This window comes from Opisthorchis viverrini (genome assembly GCF_000715545.1).
Source record: "Opisthorchis viverrini unplaced genomic scaffold opera_v5_165, whole genome shotgun sequence".
In the NCBI taxonomy this organism is placed as follows: domain Eukaryota; kingdom Metazoa; phylum Platyhelminthes; class Trematoda; order Opisthorchiida; family Opisthorchiidae; genus Opisthorchis; species Opisthorchis viverrini.
The window spans coordinates 898,558-916,680 of record NW_008751822.1 but is presented as its reverse complement, the minus strand read 5'-3'; the positions used below and the strand labels follow the sequence as shown (position 1 = coordinate 916,680).

At 46.5% G+C, this 18,123-nt stretch overlaps 1 protein-coding gene across 1 annotated transcript in view; it reads left to right on the top strand.

Annotated features, from left to right (window-relative positions):
* The window catches only part of T265_07311 (hypothetical protein), a gene marked incomplete at both ends in the record, with an annotated part of 18,809 nt that extends 6,502 nt beyond the window's left edge, over nt 1-12,307 (top strand). Inside the window, 2 exons of the mRNA XM_009172798.1 lie at nt 10,881-11,159; nt 11,772-12,307. Coding sequence (XP_009171062.1) covers nt 10,881-11,159; nt 11,772-12,098 — 606 coding nt within the window. The remainder of the gene's footprint in view (nt 1-10,880; nt 11,160-11,771) is intronic.
* Nucleotides 12,308-18,123: the final 5,816 nt, after the last annotated feature.

Here is an 18,123-nt window from a genome sequence, read left to right as displayed (position 1 = left end):
CCAGGATGGGGACCGCGTGATCCTCACTTTGCCTGGTTGGAGACACTACAAGATATGGCTGCCAACCGATGTCAGTGGCGTTCTTGTTGTCAGTTTCTGTCCAGATTGCCTGAATGAATGTCTGGAGGTGTAGGCACCTCGGAATGATTGTGTTAAGCTAGCACTAAGTCCCTCCCCCATCCACCTTTATTCTTTTCTTTACAATAAGGCTTTCAAATAAGTCATGGCTGTACGGCAGTGAAGCATTGGTTTTGAGCACTGATGTCATGCTGTCGTTGATTGATGATTGAGTCAGCTTGCCTTAAACAGCAGTCTATAATCGCACTTACTGGAAACGGCTCACACCAGTTATCTCTTACGAGGAGATCTCGATATGTAGCTAATTTATTTTTTGAGCTGACTCAAAGCGAGGGCGGGCTGTTGATGTTGCTTTATATCTACATGCAGCCCTGCCCATCCCGATTGCCCTCCGCGGTCCCACCTCGGCACCATTTTGCGGTGCACCGTGAATCAAAACTTCGCTGCTCAAGATTAATTCACAAGACTGATACGATATTCATCCCGAAAAGCCAGCACGCTGTCGGATGTACCGTAAGCTACCCAAAAGGGTCCAGGGTCTTCTAGGGAAGAGGTGTCAACTATTTCGTCAAATACACTCATTTGCAAATCAATTTAGTTCTCACGGGAAACTCAACTGAAGCCAGGGCGTTCTCTTGAGGGACAGGAATGGAGAACTCACGAGGGACGCAATAGTGCTATCCGAAGTCTGAAATGAACACTGTTTTGATCTGCATTCTTGGCCAGCGACCTCGCTACCCCCAATTTTGTCAAGGCGTAATATCGAATGGCCACTACCCAACTTTCTCTTCACGGAGGAGGACACCTGTCAACTCCTGCCCGGGACAAACCCGTTCTGGGAGCTTGGGCCAGATTAGGTCTATTCATGGATCGTGCACACTGGTTAAGCATTTCTGTCTCATGTTTCGTGAGTCATAATCTTCCTTGTGCTTGGAAGGAAGTGATTGTTACCCCATTCTACAAAGCCGGTGACTGACTATGACCCGTCAGCTATAGGCCTGTTAGTCTCACTGGCATAGCGCGCAAGGTGATGGAACGCATTTTGAAGCGGGCCATCCAGGATCACCTTAGTATCAACAAATTGATATTCCCATTTCAATGGGAATTCCTCCCAAGCTGTGCGTAATGCATATGCTCGTAATGGTGGAAAACCTAACGCGAGAAGAAGACGGGACTCGCATCGGATGCCGTATTTTCCGATTTCTCAAAAGTTTTCGACTGGGTCCCAAACTTCCCGCTGCTCCACAACCTCGAGTTTTGTGGAATTCCAGGGAAAATTCTACAATGGATTATGAGTTCATATCAGGCTGAACGCTCCGAGTGAAGGTAGGCACGATATGCTCAACCCTGGCGCCGGTCTTTATTGGAGGTCCTCAAGGTATCGCTTCGGGAACACTTTTATTTCTGATCTACGACAACAACACTCCAGAAGTTCTTTGAAGTCGGCGTCCACACTTTGCGGACGACTTGAATTCCTAGAGTTAAAAGACCAGTGCTCTCTAAGCTGATTTTGGCTCTGCAAAGTGGTGGTCGTTGAACTGGCACCTACCTCTGAATGGCGAAAATTGTGCCCATATCATTCCAAGGGGTCTAAGAGAACTCGTTTGTCGAACATGATGAGAATGGTCCAGAAAACATTACAGAAAGTATTTGGGTATGTGGATCTCTTCAACCATGTCCCACCCACTGGACCAAGGAAAATTAACTCGAAAGGGATTCGACGTACTATGAATGATTTGGGGCACCCTCTGCGGTATTACTTGCATGGACTTCCCAATTATTTATGGAGCCTAAGTCAGACCGATTCTTGAATATGCTATCTAAGCAATCAACTCAGGACGCAAAAAGGACGTAATTCTCATCGAGCTTGTCCAACGGGCTGCTACGAAAATGGTCAGCGGCTTTAAATCCGTGGACTATGACAGGCGTCTCGCAGTGCTTGACCCCTTTCGAGCATCGTCGCCTCCGAGGAGACCAAACGCTTACATATGCATTGTTTGAACAAGGTTTGGTCAACAGGTTCTCACCGTGGACCCAGCTAACACATGGTGGGGACATGGAAAAAACCTTTTCAGGCTCAGGATGCACGCTGTTATTCGGAAAATTTTTCCTACTTCGGGTTGTTGCCGCTTGGAATAACCTTCCACCGACGGTTGTTCGCGCTTCATCTACTCCCCAGTTCAAAGCAATATTAGACGCTTTATAATGCGAGTCCTCACGCTGTCAAATATACTGTCCTGAGCTAAGAGCCTAAAGTGCACTGCTTGTGCTTTTCAAGTGAACGGCAGCCAATAAGGACAAATCCGACCCGGCAAACTTGGACGAAAGCCTCCACTCTGTGTATCAGTCTGAGTCCATGACCTTCAGCATTTAAGGTATTAGCCGGGACCACACATGCCAAACTAGGTTGGCCGACGACAGAAAGAGCTATGTGGCACGGAGCTGTAGATTCAGGCGGGACCAGGCAGCTCGGTTTCCGAGTGTAAACAGGGCACAAAATGGATGGAAATACAGCTGTCAAAGCTATTCGGTAGCGCTTATTCGGAAAGTGCTCGAGGGAATTGGAGGGGGATTCGCGGGCTCACACGTTGATTCGCAAGATCGAGGCTTCCACCAAAGCTTCCTGGGTCGGGTTTACACTTTTAGTTCAACGGCTTTGGTTCACCTGAAAGGAGAGGCTGTGGCACTGGTTTTTAAGTTCTTACCGCGGGGCAGTAAGTTTCCTGGCGCGGTGGCTCACAAAAACCGTATAGACTTGCTTCGAACTGGGTAATGGATGTTGCGTGAACAACTTTCGGACGAGGGTTATTTCACGAGTCAACTTTCTGAATGAAGCTATCAGTTTGGGATGTGATGAACGAAATTATACACAGTAGGGTAGGGGCAGGTGTCCGATACTACAGGCTGTCTAAGGTGTCCTATCGATGGCCTCTGTTTCGTTTCAGCTGGCCTGCACGTAAGACAGTATTATACTTTTTTGTACTTAGTCTTCTGGATCCGTGGGATAATTTGTAGAGGAATGTGCTAGAACCAGGACAAGCTTAATCCAGAGTCATAAATAGTGTCCTTTAGTTTTCCTGCATGCCAAGACCGGTTTCAGAGCCACCGTACTGAATGAACTGCCCATGCTTCCGAAAGGTTTGCGGGCATATGTATGTACATAGACGCAACGAACCAGGATGATTCTCCCTGCCGGACGCGCTCACTGCATGAGTTTAACATAGCGTTGCATGTTACCAGATCTGCAAGGGGCGAGCTACCTAGCAGTATTTCTTTTGGCTTATACAGGAATCAACCTCAGCTACCAGAGCATTTATCCTGCCGGGAAACAGGCAACCCAGGAATGTAGCTCAATCAGACCATGCAAGCATAAAACAGGCAAACGCCGTTTTAATCGAGCCGACGAAGAATCACCGGATGCATGAGTCTAAACACGATGGAATAAGAGAGGAAGCGGTTAGGTTGAGCGCCGCAGTGACACGAGCCTACTGCACACGGGCAGATCACAATGCACCGCGCCGCTCTGTGTTTGTGAGGTGCGTGAGGAAATTGAGGAACATATTTCTATGGGGTTCAGCTGTATATGAATATAACATGTTCACTGGAACAAGAAAGAATGCAATATTCCGCGCAATGAAACAGGTCTATGGAAACGCGACTGTGGGCCGTGATATCTAAGGACTTTATCTCGTTTACAACAGCACCGGAAAAGGGGGAGGTGGAAGGTACGGGAGCGGAGCACGATAGACTCAAGAGCGTTCCAAGCTTCCCTCGTACGGGAGATCTGAGGATGGCTGGGCTGAGAGGACGACAGTGTACAGCATTGAAATGAATGCTTCTGCGACTTTACTGATGTCGCCTTCCGTCTCCTTAGCTGGACTTCCTTAAACTGCACACCTGGTACTGTTGACTACAGTTCTAGACGCGTCTGCTTTATGCTTCTTCGTTTAGCGAAATAAATGTCTGACAAAGAGCCAGAGAGAACAGAGTAATAAGACTTGTTGCGGTCAAAGTATACGGAAAACACTGGTTAATCGTTTCAACTGTAGTCTGTCCTACTTAACTGAGCTGGTAACCATGTACATCAAAGTCTTCGCTGTTGAATAAGACCAGCACTCGAATGGAATCCCTTGAATGACGTGGAATTCTTCCAGACCTGAGTCATCGAGAAGACAAATTTTATTCTAAACAATGATACTATATGTGCAATAATAGTGTTGACTTACAGACCCCAGACTTTAAGGATCTGCGTTGGAAACACATGGCGTGTGAGAGCCACTAGGACTCCGTGATGAGCTGTCAAAGTAACTAGCCCAATTGAACAATGTTACATTGTAAGAACTAAAAACGAGCATCCGCTTTGGTTCAGGGTATACAGCTAACTTCCACAAAGAAGTGATGCTCTCTTCATCAAACATAGTAGTAACTATGCGCTCGAAAGCCTCAAATCCTCCATGGTAATCAAGTAGGTTTTGCGCGGGTAGTCTTCCGGTTTCTTGGATCCCTGCGAGTCCTGCAGTCTGATGCTTTTGTACCAACTTCTCCAGTTGTAGAACTGTGGCCAAAAACTTAGATGGAGTTAGGTCTCATTAGTCCTCCTCTTGGGATTGGGGAAGGCGACTCAGAGTATCCATGTACGTAATCAGAGTACACATACTGGCCATCTGGAATGATCACAGCGGATCCAAAATCCAAAAGTAAATAGAAACTTAGACGGAGTTAGGTCTCATTAGTCCTCCCTCTTGGGATGGGGAAGGCGACTCAGAGTATCCATGTACGTAATCAGAGTACACATACTGGCCATCTGGAATGATCACAGCGGATCCAAAATCCAAAAGTAAATAGAAACTTAGACGGAGTTAGGTCTCATTAGTCCTCCTCTTGGGATTGGGGAAGGCGACTCAGAGTATCCATGTACGTAATCAGAGTACACATACTGGCCATCTGGAATGATCACAGCGGATCCAAAATCCAAAAGTAAATAGAAACTTAGACGGAGTTAGGTCTCATTAGTCCTCCTCTTGGGATTGGGGAAGGCGACTCAGAGTATCCATGTACGTAATCAGAGTACACATACTGGTCATCTGGAATGATCACAGCGGATCTAAAATCCAAAAGTAAATAGACTGTGTAGAAAGTGTTCTGATCGAGTGATCCTTGGTTTATCTTAGATGCTTGACTACTTTAGTGGGTTAAGAGACTTTGAGACCGCCTTTCTTTATTAACTGTGGTCAGGACGGTAAGATTCAGTACGGTTTTGTAAGCATTTATGAGAACTTATGCATTCCAGGCTTGGACGTGCGCATCCTTAGCCGTTCGCCTGACTATAGAACCGACTGCCAAAACAGTTTCCACAGACCCCACGTTCAAACGGAGCTACCTCTGGCTGGTTGCATTAGCTCGTTTGAAGAATGGACTAGGACCTAGCGTATGGATCACCACTCACTGGTTTTTGTCAGAGGTAACTCATGATATGCACCTCAATTAAATGTGTCCTTAAAAAAAGGATACCTAGATGGTTCGGTTTGGGGGCGAAGTTGTTCAGGGGTTAGAGCGCGAATTTACCGACCGGGAGGTCCACCGACCTAAAGCTATCACATTGTCGAGGTGGTCGGGGTCCTGTGTCGCAATGATCCTGTGGGCTATAGTGGCTGGAATTCAGTTCCTAAAGGTTCAACCATGCCGGGAAGGCCAGCGGGGAGCAGTCCGACGTAGAACAGCGAATCCCCGTAGTACGAGTAATCGTAGTACGAGGCGGTCTGGAGATAAAGTCGTATTGTCCTCTGCAATAGGAGTATGAAGACAGTAAGGTGTTTCCCCCAGGCGACCAGCATTTCCATATTTATGGAAGCAGCGATACTGTCTTCCCCCGAGGAAGGATGGGTTAGAAGAGGTCAGCCCCCAAAACCGCACACTCCGATCGCCCAACTGTTGGCCGTGATCCCCGGCGCATTATCCAATACGGTCGAAGTGCCTTTAAAACCAGAGAGTCCGGTGCTTCTCAGAAGGCACCTGCTGTGCGCAGCCGCATCAGGAATGAGACAGTAATGCCCTACTCCGTGCGCCCTCGGCCAGGCTGGTATCCTACGGCCAAGTAAGTCAGAATATTGAGTCATTGACTCTAGGAAGGTTCCTCCAAGGAAAACCCCTAACAACACTGTCTCGTGGTGCACACTTTTCAGTCACAGGCTAGGTACAGGGCCCCCAAACAAAGTCCTACATGGTCCCACTGCATTGTGGGTCAGACTTTTGAGTCAAAGGTTCAAGGTGGGGTATCTCAACTAAACCCCCTTCTTCGGCCTGGGCAGCCGGGAAGTACCATTCGCCCTTTCAGCTCTTCGCTCACCAGCCTTCCCCCTCATTCCCTTCCAACCCATCGTACAGTGCAGTACAGTCGAACCATCTGCCAACCCCAGCCACTTTTCCGTGTCTCAACTATCGCCCAGAAAAATGAACAAAAATAATCACCTACTTATCTCAAAAGATCTGACACACATTTCAGCATTCAATGTCCGTACTCCATGTAAAATTGGGCAACAGGCATCCCTTGCTGAAACCTTACTTTCCCTCTCTACCGATATATATTGTTTCTCCGAAACACGCATACAAGACTCCACTTCGGTCGTGCTCTTCAAGCCCCTTAGGACGTGCCCAGATGTTCCACGTTTCACTCTTCGGGCATCCGTTGATCCTGACGCAATTGCTCGTGGTATTTACGGTGTGGGAGTTGTACTCAGCCCCAAGGCTGAAAGTGCCTTACCGAACTGGATCCCAGTAAACAATTGGCTTTTGCGGTGTGCGGTTGTCTGGCTCCATTAAGATTAACGCAGGTCGATGTGGTAAATGGTGTCCGTCGTATCAGCATACGCCCCAACAGATAGCACTTCTGAGACTGAGAAGGACGGGTTTTATCAAGATTTGTCACGACTGCTTCGGTCGGTAAGAAGGACGGGTATCGTAATCCTGGCGGGTGAAATGAATGCCAAGTTGGACGACTAAGTCCCGAACAAGCACAGTTCGGTGGTTGGTTTGGAGTCGATGCTGAGCGTACGGACAATGTAGAGTAGCTTCCTCAGTTGTGTGCAGATAATCGTCTGTTCCTGGCCAACACAGACGCACACACCGAGTTACTTGGAGACCACCTACCACAAGACAGTCATGGACTCAATTAAACCATATGGCTATCAGTTACTGATGGAGAGCCTCAGTTAAAGATTGTCGTTCCTTCTGGGGGCACGCAGCTTGACTCTGGTCACGCCATCGTGAGGCCCCGCTTAGCACTTCGCTCTCCGCCAGCACTACGCGTACCGAAAGAAGGCAGCTCTGTTCATCCACTTTGAAAAAAATCGTTCAGCTGTAACACCTTTTCGGTGCCTAACTGCCATGCCACCAGAAGAAAGCACGAGGACTGGGACACTGCCAAGTTGCCCAAGCCTAGACAGGGAAAGTCGAGAGGCAGATGTCGGGCTCGAACCACGAACCTTCCAGTCAGTGAATTCGCGCTCTAACCACTGAGCTATCTCGCCCCCATCAACTTTGACAAGTTTCAATAGCTGAAAAGTATCAAACTGATCTGGCTCGAAAGCTACTGGGAACGCATAGTCATCCGGACGACGAAAATTGCTTGAAGGATGAATGGAAGCGAGTTAAAGAAGCAACGTTCTCTGCTTTCAGAACTGTCTGTCCAGCCTATCTGACTCGACTCAATGGACACTGGAAATCTTCAAGATCACCAGATCTTATTGCTGCCAGAAAGGCCATACCAGACTATGGTGGCGTACGCAGATTCCTCAAACCTCGGATAATTAGGAGCTTAAAGAATGATGGTGGATTTCAAGGCCCAGGAGATGGAGAAGGCTTTCGCTGCAGACAACAACTGCGCCCTGTTTCAACTGACCCGATCAACAGGTCAAAGGAAGACTGGTATCAGTGAGACAATATGCGAAAAAGATGGAACAGCAGTTTACCACCTCAATCGCCGTCTTCCAAAAGCAGTTCACCTGGTCCTCTTCAACACAACCGCTGGAAAAAGCAAGCTGCCCAAATGGAACATTGACACCAACCCACCATCATCAGCCGAAATCCATCGTGAGCTTTCAATCCTGAAGCGCTACAAGGCACCTGGCCCAGATGGGCTACACCCGGGGCTCTTCAAAGGAGATGACGATGTCCTGGTGAACAGTATGAGGACCAAACTGCAGAAGATTTGGAACAAAAACAGAATATCAGCCGAATGGAGCTCCTCAACCGTCATCACACTTTTCATAAAGGGAGCAAGAACGTCATGTAGTCATCCGACGAAAATTGCTTGAAGGATGAATGGAAGCGAGTTAAAGAAGCAACGTTCTCTGCTTTCAGAACTGTCTGTCCAGCCTATCTGACTCGACTCAATGGACACTGGAAATCTTCAAGATCACCAGATCTTATTGCTGCCAGAAAGGCCATACCAGACTATGGTGGCGTACGCAGATTCCTCAAACCTCGGATAATTAGGAGCTTAAAGAATGATGGTGGATTTCAAGGCCCAGGAGATGGAGAAGGCTTTCGCTGCAGACAACAACTGCGCCCTGTTTCAACTGACCCGATCAACAGGTCAAAGGAAGACTGGTATCAGTGAGACAATATGCGAAAAAGATGGAACAGCAGTTTACCACCTCAATCGCCGTCTTCCAAAAGCAGTTCACCTGGTCCTCTTCAACACAACCGCTGGAAAAAGCAAGCTGCCCAAATGGAACATTGACACCAACCCACCATCATCAGCCGAAATCCATCGTGAGCTTTCAATCCTGAAGCGCTACAAGGCACCTGGCCCAGATGGGCTACACCCGGGGCTCTTCAAAGGAGATGACGATGTCCTGGTGAACAGTATGAGGACCAAACTGCAGAAGATTTGGAACAAAAACAGAATATCAGCCGAATGGAGCTCCTCAACCGTCATCACACTTTTCATAAAGGGAGCAAGAACGTCATGTGAAAACCATCATGGTGTCAGCCTAGTATCCGTCGCATCTAAGATGCTCTCTGGCATTATTATGCAAAGGTTAATGGATTATCGGGAGAGACAGGTTCGTGAGAATCAATTTGGGTTCCGCCCTGGTCGAGGATGCATCGACCATATCTTTACCTTAAGATATATTCTCGAACAGCGCCACTCCTTCATACGTCCCACGTTAGTCGTTTTTCTGGATTTGAGAGGTGCTTTTTATTCGTCAGCAACGTTGGAAGTGTCTGGCGATCAAAGGTATCCCTTCCAAATTTCTCTCCCTTGTGAGTGCACTGTATGCGAACTCCTACGGGCGCATACGAGTATGCGGGAAGCTTCCGCCTGAGTTCACCACGTCCAGTGGTGTAAAACAAGGCCGTCTTCTTTCCCCTTTCCTCTTCAACTTTGTTACCGATATGCTGCTTGAAATTTCTCTGTCTGTTTCTGAAACCTCTGGAGTCGAAATGCTCCCGGGACGTTTCCTCACGGACATTGAGTATGAAGCTCTGCCGCACCGTTTGGCATGCGGTTCACGCCTGTAAAATGTAGAGTGCTACTACAAGACTGGGTGGGACCAAACCCACACCTCATGCTTGCAGGTGAGTTAGGCGACGTGGTAGATAAGTTCCGGTGGACTGGCTAGAGATTTGATAATTTATCGAATTGCCAGCCTCCGACACCTACGGTGTCGACGTGACGTCAGCTTGTCTGTCAAGGGAAGAGTTTGCACTGCGGTGGTGCGATTCGTACTGTTTTATGGATCAGAGACGTGGCCCCTATGTGCCGAGGACCTACGGAAGATGTCAGTATTTGATTCTCGGTATCCCCGCAGTATTGGTCAGGTCTGGTGGGAACATCGGATTAGTAATTTAGAAATACGCTAACCGGTCTTGGGAAGAAGGAGCTCTCCCGCGATAGATGAATTACGCTTCATAGGTTGCGCTGGTTAGGACATGGACTCCGCATGCCATAAGATCGTCTGCCTCACAGAGCTATTTTCGCCCAGCCTTGTGCTAAATGGAAGCGACCGAGGGGTGGACAGTTTATGACCTAGCAACAAAGTACGAAAACAATAACCAGTAAACTCGGTCGGGTGAGCAACTGCTGCCTCATTGGATGGGGACCCCGGGACTCAAATCACCAGTGGCCGAAGTGACCTAATCGCACAGTCAGTGGCGCTCATGCATTAAAGCTATCACCTCCAATGCGTAGCTACCCCATTTCTGAACAAACTGAACATGTCTCTGCCTCCAAAGCTTGGTTGTATGTTCCACTCTCCCATTTTCCGGTGATTGAAACTGTAGCAGCTGGAACCAACATGCCTATGGCACACGGTTTATAGCTGATAAATTGAGTTGGATTGAATTTACCGGGTGGTCCGTGGTACAAAACCGACCTTTGCATCTCAACTTCTGTCTACGCTTGGGGAGCCTGACTTTCGGGCTTCTTTCGGGTGGCATGGCAGCTAGGCACCGAAAGGTTGTTGCAGATGATGTCAGTGGTTATGGTGATGATAGAGATGGTTTGTTTACAATATGTTCATTCGATTTTAAAGCCCCCCAGTTAAAAATAAATGGCAAGCGAAACACTGGGACTAAAATGTCATATTCAACGCCTTCGTTTCTATCTAAATTTTTAAACTATTCCACACCACATGCTGATGCGTTTTTTTAAGTCGTCCAGACCTTCTTGGTGCCTTAGGATAAGCTAGCAACTTGATGGCATCTTTCGGGATCTGACCGCCGACCAAAGTAAACGCTTTATTCGCTGAGTATCGGTCTGTTTGCGAACTTTCTGTTTGCTTTTCTCCAGGTTTTAGTGGCAAATCTGGCCAAACAGTTTGCACTCCATTATGGCTGCCTGCGTAGCAGTTATCTCGGATTCAAATCAGCTCTTGTATTTGCGCACAGCAGAATGTCCGGATCCTTTGTTCTACCATTTCAAAGTTCATGCCGCTCTCGACGTGGTGGGGGATAAACTGGCCAAGCGAGCCACTTATTCAGGCGGTGGACATGAACATACAGAGCCGTATTTAGGGCTTCTTTATCCAATGGAAGACCATCGCCTTTATGGCTACGTGACTAACACTCAAATAAAAGTGAGTTTTCACCTGTGTGAACTCCTTAAGTTTGCAGGTGCTTTTTATACTTAAAAAATTGACTTAGTTACTCCAGGAATATGAACCTTTTGAGTTTCATGTTTCACATAAGGCGATGCTACTAGCCCACATTCTGTAACTGTCCCCTGTCTAGGAACATCCCTTCAGAATCATGTGTGGTTTCGAGCCACGTACCTCGCACTTCAGCCTCTGCAGTATCTCGGGAGCCACTTCCATCATCAGGGACGTAGTCGAACATCTTTCTTTTCAGATCACTATGGCCTTTGAGCACTGATTTACCCAGTACCATAGTCATTGTCACCTGTTCCTTAACTGACTATATACCTTCTCATGGATCGCTGCGCGTAAAATGACTTTTTGTGATCTATTTCCATTAAATTGAGATAACAAGTATGGGGTATCATCTACAGCCTACCGAATGACTTCACTCTGAAATGCCTGAATGCTACGTTGGTTAGGAAAAGCAGTAGCATTAGTTGGTCCCGATTTCCTTTCAGTGGCTACTTCCAGCATTCATTTGCGTCGTCACAGTACTTGAAAAGTCAGCTGGCTCATTGTGCATTCTGATTGTTCTCTCGTTCCCCATTCCAGTTTATTGTCGTTCTGGAGTCGCCCACTTCCCCTCCCAACTCAACTAGTCAATCGGCTGGTGGTAGTTCACCATCGTTGCAACATCAAGACTCGGAAATTCGTAACCTTTTCCAGTGTCTGCACTCTGCTTATGTGGACCTCGTCAGTTCGCCGTTTTATACACCCAAAACCCCTATTTTGCCGGAGAAACTGTCAGCAGCTGCGCGCTTCGATAGGCGCGTCTCTGAGTTGCTTGCAGAGCGAGCCAGTTCTGGAGTATGTCCACTCCTTTCGTTCACTGTTCAAGAGACGCCTACTACAACGGCCGCAGTACCTATTAAGCCGTGACTCATCTGAATCATAACTGGTGCCTCAGCTGCGCAAACTTATTGCAATCTGTTCAGTGCTTTTGTGTTCAGAAAACGCGGAACTTGTGTCGTTTTATGGCGAAACCTGTCAGTCTGACTGCCTTCCTGTGATACTCGTGTGATTATCTTTCACCACTAGCTTTTGTATTTTTGGAAGCCTGACTACAAGAATCATTGTACTATGTAAATAAATATACCCCAGTTCCTACTGTTTTCATATGTCCTGATGGGTAAATGTCACTTGGACTAACTAAATGCATCCACATCCGAATCATTTATACACCACACTGTTCACCAGAAATGCACTTGACCCATCAGCAGCTTTTATGCCTATGACGATGGTTTGAAAAATAGTTTTCTTCCCAGATGTCGCCAATATGGATTCAGGCGGCTGCGGACCTATGTATCGTCACATGTCTTGTACTCATTTAGCAAAAACGGAATTGGTAGGTCTTAAAGGTTTTCTTTCGATTGATGGTATAGTGACCTTATTGCCAAAATTCCTGTCCTCGTGAACCGGATTGGAAGCTTCCTGGCAAACCACCGGGCTCGTTTGTATATTGTTGGTACTTGTCCTTTCCCGGATTCACAAAGTGGTAATAGTAATCGCCCAGCTGTACCACCCTCGGTGCCTAGCTGCAACTAGAAGGAGACACGAGGGATTTGATACTGCAAGTTTACTAAGAACCCAGTTATCAGCAGTCGAGATGCTGGGGTTGGGTTCGAACCACGGTATTCCGGGTCAGTAAGCTCGCGCCTTAACCGCTGAGCTAGCTCGAATTCACAAGGTCAGTTCTCACACTAATCCTGTTAGTTCTTGCTGCCTTTACGCTTTTGTGGTGTATCCCTGCTTGCATGCCATCCGTGCACCGGTTTTAGAAACGTTCATGTTTTGGGTTCATCGGACGCAGCCAGTATCATTCCCCAAATACATATACAGTTTTCCATCACCGTTCTTTCGTCAACCTCCTAATCTTTATCGGCTCTAATCAGGCGGTCAATCGCTTCTTGCTTTATCTTTTGTGCTCAGCCTTAGCTGGTCTTCGGATGTGAAGTAAACCGCAAGCCGAACCTCTAGGAAACTGGCTTTGGTTTCTCACTTTCCTAGATATTCCTTCCCCTTCCATCGTACAAATCCTGGATCAGTCTCACCACGGAAGACGGTGGTCATATTTGTGGTCATAGTCCTTATCCCCTACTCTTAAATGGCATCGGAGGTAAAATCGAGCATCACGGTAACCCTGGTTTAACCAACTATCTGTGAACCCTCTCTCATCTTCGGGGTTTGGTCCAATTACTGCCAGTTCATCGGTACTACCATCTTAAATACTACACTGGACTCTCCTCCACCACACTGCCAAAGTCGTTCAATCAGTTGGCACACCTCTGTTACTCTAGCCACCCAAATCAGCTTTCAGTTCCCCCGCTGCCAATCAGAACTATTTCCCCATGTTTTTCACAGAAGCAATCGTCTTCGGAATTCCTATCCACTCTCTGTTTTTCCAAACTCCCATGGTCATATTTTCGATAAGTGGACTAATTTTCCTATACCCAAACTTCCATCCACTATTGTACTTTAATCATGGTCTACTCATTTTCTATAAACTGACATTTTTCCTGTTTCATTGGTTTTGAACCACCGCAGACAATTTTTTAGGGAAGTTCTATTGGTAGGACCTCTAGCCATATAGGCAAGAACAGCTGTCCGTGTGGACAAACAATAACACGCATTTGAACTCTGATCGACCTCAGGCAAAACCACCAGTGAGGATGTTCAGTATCCACGGGAACTCTTACGAAAGAGTCTTTCTTGCTAACTAGGAAGTGAAGCACGGTTCGTGGCATTCAACTGCAGCTTGAAACGTACTTTCAAGACTTTGGAATAAATCAGAGGTCCCTGTGATATTAGAGCAAGGGATCAATGCGTTCACTGTGGGGGATACTTTCAGTCGTTACGGTACGGATAACAAACTCGGTCTAAATGGGAAAAGGCTATTCATCATCAAAATGATGTAAGCGAATATTTCTATGGCAGGTTACTTCCAAGAACTTATGGTTCTAATTTTGGAAGTGAAACATCACAGATTGAAAATTAGTAAGTTATAGAATACGTCCTCATATCGTCTATACATGACAATCATGCACTACGTCAGTGCGTGTGATGGCGTCGAAGGAGGAAACTTCACAGTTTGCTCAGTCTTGTTTTCAAGTTCAACTTTTCCTCGGGTCTGCAACTAATAGAACTGATCACATCGTTGACATATTAAATGAAGGGCTCATAAATGGGTACGCACTGGATACGGCGGTAATGGAAGCAGGGGTAATAAGGACCTTTGGTTCAAACCGGCGACAATAGGAAATGGAGTGGGTTCTCAGGCACGTTGACTAGCGATTTGTGTCCAGCCGACGGCTTAACTTTAGATCAGCCTAAGAAACAGCTCGCTTCTCCCTCCCGCAGACGGCTGGAGCAGCATTCGGTCAAACTGCCAAACGCGTTCATTTAACCCAGATACGACAGTCTCACAGCGGTCACTGTCTGATGAGAGCATCCGTATGGATCAGATATGCAGCGGCATCCTGTGCGAAGCACGGCTGTTGATACGCAAATTGGTGGGAGTATTCGTTAGGCGGAGTGATTTGCTTTCTATCTAATTGTCCTCTTTCTCTTTTGCTTAGAAGAAAGAGGTGGGTCGAAACGTAGTGGTTTCTCTTTCGGACGCTGGCGCTATCCGTGTCGCCCCCTTCGCCAAGCTATCGGCATTTTTCGAGCAGCGTGATGGACAAGATTTGTAGTGGTTCCGTAAGAATGTCTTTGCATTCCCTGATGAGCAGAGTGAGATGAAGTCGGACCGCTAGCTTTTCTATGCTCAACTTTTCCAAGCTGCTATACTACACTCTTCCTAAGCGCCAAGGTTGGTGGATGGTTTTGGGGTCACCGGTGTATTCACGATCGGGCTTGTCAAGACCAGTGGTTTGCGACAGACTTTGGCAAGCCCTTCTGAAACGATAGCTTCTTAATCGGTTTCAAAGTGCTTCCAATTGACTGACTGCTGAATATCTTCTTCAGTGCATTCCATATCTCATGATAGTTCTTATTGTCCGGTAGCGTAGGTTTTATTCAATCATCCAGTCTAAATTTTAATCTCTGTCATTAGCTCCTTAGCCTACATATGACCATCGAAACGATGGGCGTCTTTTCCTCCAGAAGACGCTTACGAAGCGAGAATGAGAGTCAACCAAAACTTGTATAAATGGTCTGTACAATTCAACGCTGATCGGAACAAGATTTAAGCTAACTGGTCAAATGCCCGTATCTTATTGGAGGAATATGGTCTTGGACGATGAGGAAGCTAGTGGCAATCTGACTAATGTCCCTTCATGAACAGTCGCTTTGTTTTAATATGATCCTGATAAACCACCAGCGTGCCTCAGGAGGGGGTAAAGATGGCGTGGTCAGAGGAGCCGACTGAAGCATGTCTATGCGGAAAGCGTAGTGCTGTCGCTCCCAGCTGCAGATCTACTGACTGTTAAACTTTGAAGCGAAGTTCATAATACTAGTAAGACTAAGTGACGTAAGAGAGACGTGACTAAAACCCGTTTGAGTGACCGGAAAGGGCACAAAGGGCTTGACTCAAGTGTGTCATCATCACAGTGAAGCAGTAATGTTAGCTTGGGGATATGAGCTTGCAAAGAAACCGGATCGATATCCAATCAAAAGGCGCGATTTACTTTCCAAAAGTAAGCGGTTAATGGCTCTTGAGGAAGAACCTCAAAGGAAGCGTGAATAAGCGAAATACGCTCATTTGCATGCCAATTTGGTTTTAACGTGAGACTCGAATGGAACCCAGCTGAATCTCTTGCCTATGATGTCGGGTAGTTTTCAGCAACCTTATGAGTAGAATATCATGTCTACCAGACGTCAATAGCTTTTCTGTCTTATGTAAATGATATTTCTGCCACTAGCGTGGGCGGTGATAGGATGGTTCTCTCGACATTGATCATGTGCAAGGATTTGAATCCTGTTTTCCATATCATTAGATGGGTAGATTTCGTGTGCCATTACAGGCGGGTGATCTGGTGTTCTCTTCGAAACAGCAGTTCATCCACGGTAATCTTTCCGAGTCATGGATGGACACTACTGAATGTTGTTAGTGTGTTGCATAACTGCTGACACTTGCCTGAGCGCTACCTTCCATCCAGTACGTTGGTTCTTCACGTCGAAAAGGTTTGAGAATAACCGAATTTCAGCTATCAGAACTACCTCAAGAGATATTGGCTTTACTTTGTTATCATGACCCCGAAAACCAGTGACACACAAAGCCGCAGCTCAAAACCAACGGTGAATCTGGTCGAGTGAAATTTCAAAGTAAGGTCACAAAACGCTGCCCACAATAAATTCAGAGACTGATTATCTAGGTTTTCTAAAGTCACGAGTCACATCCACGGTCGTGTCATGGCCTGTCATGTGGGTTACCATAAACGAATGATTTTTCAAATTATTGAATGATTATTGAATGGTTAACGCTTTGCCGCATGGGGAAACTCTCGTCGAAGAAACAGCTTTCGGAGCGCGGGATTTCTTCCCATTGCAATCCAAAAACAACCGAAGAAACATCTCAATGCTCCAATTGCTAATTTACTCCTCAAGAGGGAGCATCCCATTGAAAATATCCTTTACCGGTCATCCATACCTAATGATAGACTGACACTTTAAATGCCTGATATCGTGAGCATTGCTGAATTAGTTTCCCGACGGGACCGGTCTGCGCCTGATGGATGGTTCATCACAAGGTACTTGCACTTGATCATTATGAACACGTCGTAAATGCAATAGGGATCGAAGGTGATGAGGTTGGAACAGACGGTGATTCACAGGAGGAAAACACGATATTTATCAACTACCCAATAATAATCAGTGTCCTTTGTTACCTGGATTCGTTTATTGACGTTAAGATACTGGCCACAAAAATAACGCGTTCATAATGCTAAGAGTTCTGATCAGTGCTGAGGTTCGTCGTGTTAAACCAGCATTTACGGTCACTGGCTTGGTAACCACTCGGTGATAGTGCGTCGGTTCATCTGGTTTCCCATCTCCGGTGAATCCGTGCTCTAATGCACAGGTGTGAAGTGTTCCAAAATGAAATTTTGGTGCACTACATGTCACTTGAATGTAGCCATCTCCGACAAAGCCAACTAATCTGGTGGGATAATGGCGTAGCAATACTGGTAGGCCCCCAGAAAAGAACGCCACTGTTATGTTGTTCCATTTGATGGAGGAAACCTAACCGTTTGTGAGTCAGAAAGTTTATTTTGTGCAGTTTCGCGAAGTTTTGCTTTGGGGGGGGGGCGACTGCAATAAAGGACCAGCGTCTTTTCAATAGGATGTTTCCTTGTGGGGTGAGTAGTATGTGACAAAGAACTGTGGAAAAACAGGTATTGTTGTTAGACCAATTTTATTTGCATTTACCACTTGAGCAGGCCTTATAACATCAGAGTAACAACACAAACCAATCTGTTATTTTCTATCTGTATTGGTAGGACTGATACATTTTGCCTTTTGTATTATCAAGATACATGCATTCTAAAGAAAAATACACTCTCCTCTGGCAGATAGAGCTAAGGTCGAAATAAATGTTGAAGATTGAATCGTGTTTTAGATCAGAAGCCTGATGTACAAAACTGCCTCGTTCCTCTTGTGGCCTCGTCAAGATTGTCCGATGACTAGATCAATATACTGCTAGGCGCTGGTTCTCAAGCCGCTCTAGAAGCGCTTTCATTTTTCTAACTACTGTCATACAAATCGACTCAATGCGGGATCCCCTGCACCATGGTCATAAGTTGGGACCCCGTTGACAGTGAGCTGGGTTGTATCTTGTGTTGTACGATGTTCATGAAGCCAAACGTCGCAGTCCATTCTATCATAAATTCATGCTTCAGTGGACAGTCTCAAACAGATTCTGCCTGAGGTTTATGAGGTCGAATCGGTCGAATTTGTGGAGAATAGG